At 34.8% G+C, this 7,843-nt stretch overlaps 1 protein-coding gene across 1 annotated transcript in view; it reads left to right on the forward strand.

The window, feature by feature from the left end:
- Positions 1–7,843, forward strand: part of GPR158 (G protein-coupled receptor 158) — a 327,088-nt gene that overhangs the window by 169,091 nt on the left and 150,154 nt on the right. Inside the window, 1 exon segment of the mRNA XM_007445867.1 lies at positions 1,013–1,236. Coding sequence (XP_007445929.1) covers positions 1,013–1,236 — 224 coding nt within the window.

Genomic DNA, 7,843 nt, shown 5'->3' on the forward strand with positions numbered 1-7,843 from the left:
TCAGCAGGAGATGAAAGTAATAAAGATTTTCTGTTAAACTTTGTGTTATTTAAATGGTGTTAACCAGAATAACTCCTTTCCCAAATTCCTCAATCAAACTTGTGTTATATACTGAGCTGTATGGTTGTGTTATATACTAAACTGGGTATATATTTACTAATGTCTTTCATGTTGAGGTCAGGGTTAGAAATAGGTTTGGGGTTTTTTTTTAAAATATGTATTATTAATTAGATATTTATCAATGCTAAACTCAACATTTAAAGAGAATTCTTACCTCTTGGGCTTCAGAGCTACGTTAAGTTTGATAACTGAGAAGAATCTAAAGTTAAAGGGAGATCAGTAGCAGCAGTTAGATAATAGTGTGGAAATGTCCTATAGGGGTGCAGAGTGGGGAATTACGTGAGAGCCTGTAAGTATGGATTGTACTCTGGGCAAATGATGCATCCTCATCAGGCAATTGCACACTGAACAACTGTCGATTAAGTACCATTTTATCCAATTTAGACCTAATGAACTTGGTAGACGAGATCCCTGCTGGATTAAGGAGCAGTCAGTCTTATTTTGGGTTCTGTGCCATCTAGGTCAAGAAGTTTCCAAAGTGTTGTGTATATTTACTTGGTACAAGAATGACACAACTTTCTTATCCTTCCTTCTGTTAATTCCTTAACAAATATTTATGGAATATTATTTGTGCTGTAGGGAGTTTCCATTGGTGAGTGGTAGATAGTGAAATAAAAGACTTAGAAAACTGTTCCTTGCCTCTGAGGAGTTTTAGTTCCATTTTTGCTAATTTTCCTAAATTAGTCTGAATGACCAGTTTTTTTCCTAATCAAAAGGATAAAAAGAATTTTGTTTGAGTCTAAAGACAAAGTAACTCCTCTAGCAAGAAGACTGATGAAAGGTTTTTAATAAGAGGGAAAAGGAATGAAGACGTGAGGATGTGTTTTGACTCTGTACTCAGTCTCACCTACCTCAGAGGTGCAATGACACTGGTTTTATTTGGAACTTTCAGGAAGGGGTCCGGATCACCATTTTGCAGGAAATGCAAAGGATGTGTCAGAAGAAGCCCATGTCTGCCTACCCTGCAGGGAGGGCTGCCCCTACTGTGCTGATGACAGCCCCTGCTTTGTCCAGGAGGATAAGTATTTGCGACTTGCTATCATCTCCTTCCAAGCCCTGTGTATGCTGCTTGACTTCGTGAGCATGCTGGTGGTCTACCGCTTTCGCAAAGCAAAGGTAAACCCAGGTACCCTGGTTACCTTTCTTTTTATTATGAAAGGTACCTTTCTTTTTATTCTGGACTGACCTCTTCTTTTCTTTTTTTTTTTTTTACATCTTTATTGGAGTAGAATTGCTTTACAATGGTGTGTTAGTTTCTGCTTTATAACAAAGCGAATCAGTTATACATATACATATGTTCCCATATCTCTTCCCTCTTGCGTCTCCCTCCCTCCCTACCCCACCCCTCTAGGTGGTCCCAGAGCACCGAGCAGATCTCCCTGTGCTATGCGGCTGTTTCCCACTAGCTATCTGTTTTACGTTTGGTAGTGTATATATGTCCATGCCACTCTCTCGCTTTGTCACAAGCTTACCCTTCCCCCTCCCCATATCCTCAAGTCCATTCTCTAGTAGGTCTGTGTCTTTATTCCTGTTTTACCCCTAGGTTCTTCATGACATTTTTCTTTTTTCTTAAATTCCATAAATATGTGTTAGCATACGGTATTTGTCTTTCTCTTTCTGACTTACTTCGCTCTGTGTGACAGACTCTAGGTCCATCCACCTCATTACAAATAGCTCAATTTCGTTTCTTTTTATGGCTGAGTAATATTCCATTGTATATATGTGCCACATCTTCTTTATCTATTCATCTGATGATGGACACTTAGGTTGTTTCCATCTCCTGGCTATTGTAAATAGAGCTGCAATGAACATTTTGGTACATGACTCTTTTTGAATTATGGTTTTCTCAGGGTATGTGCCCAGTAGTGGGATTGCTGGGTCATATGGTAGTTCTATTTGTAGTTTTTTAAGGAACCTCCATACTGTTCTCCATAGTGGCTGTACCAATTCACATTCCCACCAGCAGTGCAAGAGTGTTCCCTTTTCTCCACACCCTCTCCAGCATTTATTGTTTCTAGATTTTTTGATGATGGCCATTCTGACTGGTGTGAGATGATATCTCATTGTAGTTTTCTTAAGCAAGTAGAATTGTTCCAAATCCCAGTTGCTTCTCTCTTAAGCAGAAGTCTTTCTATAATATGATTGGACTACAGTGTGAAAGCTATATTCTTCAGCTTCCCAGGAGAAATGGAATTGAAAATGTGAAACTTTATTATAACGTTTTCTTCTACAGAATGTTTCTCCCTGTTTGCCCTGAAGCTCAAGTACCTCATTGCCTTAAAGGACTCTTTTACATCATCTCTTCAGACTCTAGAAGAACTTATTTTGCCAGTTCCCAATATATTGTTAATTTTTTCCTAGGTAGAAAGCTTTGTGATATTTATTGTATTTCATTTTTATTTCTCTTAGCCATATTTTAAAAGGGTAAATGGACTCAACTATTTCTGAGCACATTATACTTTGAAGAATGAATTTATTCATGACCATACATATGGTCTTGCATTAGTATCCTAGAATGGTAGTGGTCCTGCACAGAGCTTATATGGCTTTTGAGAGAGGCTGTCCTTTGGTTCTGTTCTGAGGAATCAGAGAGTAGTAGTATAACCATTTGTATGCTTCTGAGTTGGGGGTGGACGAAATACCAAAATGTTCAGGGCAAAGCTTTCTGGGGATCTGTCTTCAGTTGGTCACCCAATTAACTGTATGCAGCCAGTGTTGTGTCAGAATTTGTGGTTCTGTTGCTTTCAGAAACGTATTTGTGCCATTGAAAATAAAAACAAAACTTAAAGTTTCCACCTTTTCTGAATTTATATGACCCCTTCATGTTAGCAAAGTTGTAGAGATTGGTTTAGATTACAGAACTCCTTGAAAGTATAAAGTATTCCCATTAGAAATTAAAAAAGAAAACAACTCTCTGTGAATGGCATGTGTTACAAAGCCTCAAATTAACATTAAAAAAAACCACCTCTTTTGAGATTCTAGGAGAATGTATCCATTATGTTAATGTTATAGACTTTAATAGTTATTTTAAATAGTTTCATTAACAGACGCATACAACAAATTAGAATCAAACTTTATATCAGCAAGAAAGGTGCAAACTGGCAAATTGCTCTTCATTTAACCAATACTTGTCATTCTTTTGCAATAAAATATGTATTATATGTTAGACTGTATATATAATAAAGTAGCTGGCCAATGGAATTGGGAAATATCTAACCACTGTTACCTAGATAAAATTAATTGCTTATTAAAAAGCCTATCACTGGCAGAGCAGGTAGAATTGAAAGGTCTATTTAATAAACTGCTCTGAAGTATCTCTGTATAATGTAATTCATTTACACAGTGGATACCACAAAATTCTTTATGAATTTTAATTGATTTTAATCATTAATGATTGTTGTGCTAAATTGAGTTAGTGATATATGACGGTAGAATATTACACAGGATATTAAAAAACTAAGATAGTGCTTGCTAGACCAATGTCTTAATCTATGGTAATGTTACTTAACATTTCTAAAGTTATTAACCTTTGAATTTCTCTGCACCTTCATATGAAATGCTGCTTTACAGGGCTATCATGAGAATAGATATCTTTACATGTCATTTGGTGAAATTTCTATAGATACAAACTAGTTGGAATACATAAATTAGACATTATCTAGTTTTAAGATGGTCACCTTTTGAAGAATCAGTTGGTTTTCACAGAATGTGACATAAGGGAGAGATATTTTTAGGAAAGAAGTTTAAAAGTCAGTGAACATAGGTCTCATATGTTCACTGTTTCGTGAAATTTTATCTTCCTATTTCAATTACCAAAAGCAATGGATTAATTGTAAAAGCGATAAACCATTTCCAGGATAGAGATTGCATACTTAGGGCATGTAGACTTTGGCTTTGCTTTTTAAAGTTTTCACATGCCTTTGCAACATTTCTTTGGATTAAGCAAAAAACTGATGACCCCTCTTGGAGCAAAGTTGATGTTTTCCTTATGAGTTTCCCATTACATTCTTTACCCACTGATAATTAAAAGAACAAAAACCACATAATCTGTCAGTGTACATCTATTCTGAGAAAAGAGAAAAAAACCTTAGTTGCAATATAGAAGTAACATTGCGGACAAGTGTGCAGACTCTGGAACCAGATAATTTAGTCTAATTATGAGTATTTTAAGTTAAATGAGGTTTGCTCATGCCTAAAATACCAACTCTGCAGTTGGTAGGTACCAACAATCATTGGTCGAAGGTTAGTTTAACATTTTATCATTTTAAGCAACACAAACTAGATTCTGCTATATTTTGGGGTGAGGCTGGTGATACAGTGCCACAAAGAGTAAATTAAATTTTACTCTGCACAAACATTTAGAGACATAACTATATACATTTGCCTTTGTGCCCTGGGTTAAAGATTAAATCTGTCAATAAACTGTGAGTGATTTTAAACCCAGTAAGTTCTTCTAAAGCAACAGCAATTTTTATAACAGTATTTTAAAGATTCTGAATATTAAATATTTGGAACTTATTTCTATTTTTATTTATTTTTTTTACCAAATATTATGACAAGTCACATCTTTTTCTATTAGCTATTTTGAAGAGAGAGCATAGTTCCTTACAGCTTAATATGTGAAGTGTTAGTACAATTTATTTTCAAGTGAAAATTTGAAAGAAAAGAAGGTACACTGGAACAGCAGCTTATTCCACTTCTGAAAATAGTCTTTGGCTTGATTTATTCTTAGTAAATTTTAGCATGTTTTCTTTGAGCTTAGTGGTTTGGAAAAAGTAGTGACAGTCATTTTTTAAAGTGAACACACTGCAGTTTGTATTTTCCCTTCCAGGCCTGTAATAGTTCTTTTTTTAAATTAGAAATTAATTGACAGGTGATTTTATAACTGCTCATTTTTGGTTTGGAAAATTAGATGTTTTAATGTAGAGTGTGGCTGAAATTCTACTAGGCTAATTATGATGTTTTAATGCTTATTTTGTTGAAAAAAAGGGAGATGTATTACTTTTTTATTGTGGTAAAATATACGTAACATAAAACTTACCATTTTCTACCATCTTTAAGTGTACAATTAAATGGCATTAAGTACATTCACATCACTGTGCAACCACACCACTATTCATTTCCAGAACTTTTGCATTATCCCAAACCAAACTCTGTAACCATTAAACAACTCCCTATTCCCCTAACCCCTGGTAACCTTTATTCTACTTTCTGCCTCTATAAATTTGTCTTTTCAGAGTACCTCATATATAAGTGGATACACTATTTGTCCTTTTGTTTTTGGCTTATTTCACCTAGCATAATGTTTTAAAGGTTTACCTATGTTTTAGCATGTATCAGAACTTCAGTTCTTATAATTGATGAATAATATTCCATTGTGTGTATTTACCACATTTCATTTATCTGTTTATCTGAAGAGTTGTTTCTACCTTTTGGTTATTGTAAATAATGCTATTGTGAACATTGGTGTACAAGTATTTGGTTGAGTCCCTGATTTCAGTTATTTGTATATAACCTAGGAGTAGAATTGTTGAATCACACAGTCATTCTGTGTTTAACTTTTTAAGGAACTACCAAATGTTTTCCACAGAGGCCAGACCATTTGATATTTTCACCAACAATTCATGAGGGTTCCAATTCCTTCACATCCTCACTAACACTTGTTATTTGCTGTTTTTGTTTTTATTTTATAATAGCCATCCTAATGACTCTGAAGTGAATTCTCATTGTGGTTTTGATTTGCATTTTCCTAGATATTAGTGGCATTTGAGCATCTTTTCATGTGCTTATTGGTATATCTTCTTTGCAGAAATGTCTCTTCAGGTCTTTTGTTCACTTTTGAATTGGTTGTTCATTGCTGAGTTGTAGGAGTTCTTTATGTATTCTGAATATTACACTTATCACATAGATGATTTGCAAATATTTTCTCCCATCCTATGGGTTGTCTTTTCATTCTCTTGATAGTGTCCTTTGATGCCCCAAAATGTTTAATTTTGATAAAGTCCAATTTACCTACGTTTTCTTTGGTTGCCTGTACTTTTGGTACAGTCATATCTGAGAAATCATTGCCAAAGCCAATGTCATGAAGCTTTCCTGTTGTGTGTTTTTTCTAGGAGTTTAATAGTTTTAGGCCTTATATCAGACTTCAATCCATTTTTAGTTAATTTTTGTATATGTTGTAAGTTAAGGGCCCAACTTCATTCTTTTGCATTTGGATGCCTAGTTTTCTCAGCACTATTTGTTGAAGAGAATATCTTTTCCCCATTGTGTGGTCTTGGCACTCTTATCAAAGATCATTTGACCACACATATGTGGGTTTATTTCTGGGCTTTCTATGCTGTTCCATTTGGTCTATGCCTTTATGTCAGGATCACACTGTTTTGATTACTGTAGCTTTGTAGTAAGTTTAGAAATTAGGAAGTGTGGGGCCTCCAAATTTATTCTTCTTTTCAAGGTCGTTTTGGGTCCCTTAAGATTCATGGAATTTTCATGAATTTTAGGATGTGTTTTTCTATTTATGGGAGGGAGTATAATACATGAAAGCATAATACATGAAAAGGAGTAGAATGGTTAGAAACCAAGAGCTAGTACCTTCAATGCAGGTACTAGCTCTTCAATACCTATAGGGGTATTTATGGAAGTTCTATAGTGGTTTACAAATTTTTTTCTTAAACCATGTTCTAGTACTGGCTAACTAGTACACTCAACATAAGATGATGTTATATATTTCTGTCAATTTATGGTAGACAATATTTCCCTCAATTTCCATTTTCCTAAGGGCTACAATGTTGATCTTGACTCTTACCAGATATTTTAACTCTACTGAACTAATAAAATATCACACAATATCACAACAATAATATTTTCACTCCCCTTTATTGAATATGAATGAGAAATTTGGTACTTTTATTTTTCCTCATTTCCCCCTTCCCATTTTGTTAAAATTTAACCTATGATTAATTTGCATCAATTTCCAGTAAGAGCCATCATTAGTTTCAAAGGAAAAGCAGTTCTTTAATATATTTTGGCTCTCACTACATTTAAATTTATCATTTAGTCTTCTTCCTAGATGTTTATTTGGTTTAGTTGCTTATCATAAGACCTTTCCAAATGTGTTTTTTTGCCTTTGAGTTCTGACTTTTGACTAATCTTTTATCATTATTAGATATCTGTATCTTCAAATAGTTTGTTAGGAAAAGGGTAGTTTTGTACCTATGTTACATCTGAACTCCCACCCACCGACTGTGGCTTTTACAGGACAGCCCTTTAGCTAGGGGGAGCACTTGGGGGTTACTGTCTTTTTCTTTTAAAACTCTACTATTGCTGCTTCATTTATGTTTTAGAATTGAACATTTTGGACAGTTTCCAGGATTGCCCACTTTTTGTCTCTTATGGAACAAAATCCCCCATCTGAATGCTTATTGACTCCTTTCTTTACTTTTACCATCATAATATGGTTCTTCTTCATTGCGTTTGCAAAAAATATGATCCATACTCTCAAATTTCAGACTGAACTTTCTTCTGATACTGGGAAGTCTCTTGTGTGTTAGTTCTTATGTTATCTCTTCTGCTCTAGTTTTTCTAGGCTTCTCTTTTAGGACTTCCTGTTAAATATAGGTTGGGTCTCCAGACTTTCTTTTTTTTTTTTTTTTTTTTTTGCGGTCCGCGGGCCTCTCACTGCTGTGGCCTCTCCCGTTGCGGAGCACAGGCTCCGGACGGGCAG

The sequence above is a fragment of the Lipotes vexillifer genome, unplaced genomic scaffold (assembly GCF_000442215.2).
Source record: "Lipotes vexillifer unplaced genomic scaffold, Lipotes_vexillifer_v1.1 scaffold738, whole genome shotgun sequence".
Taxonomy (NCBI): Eukaryota; Metazoa; Chordata; class Mammalia; order Artiodactyla; family Lipotidae; genus Lipotes; species Lipotes vexillifer.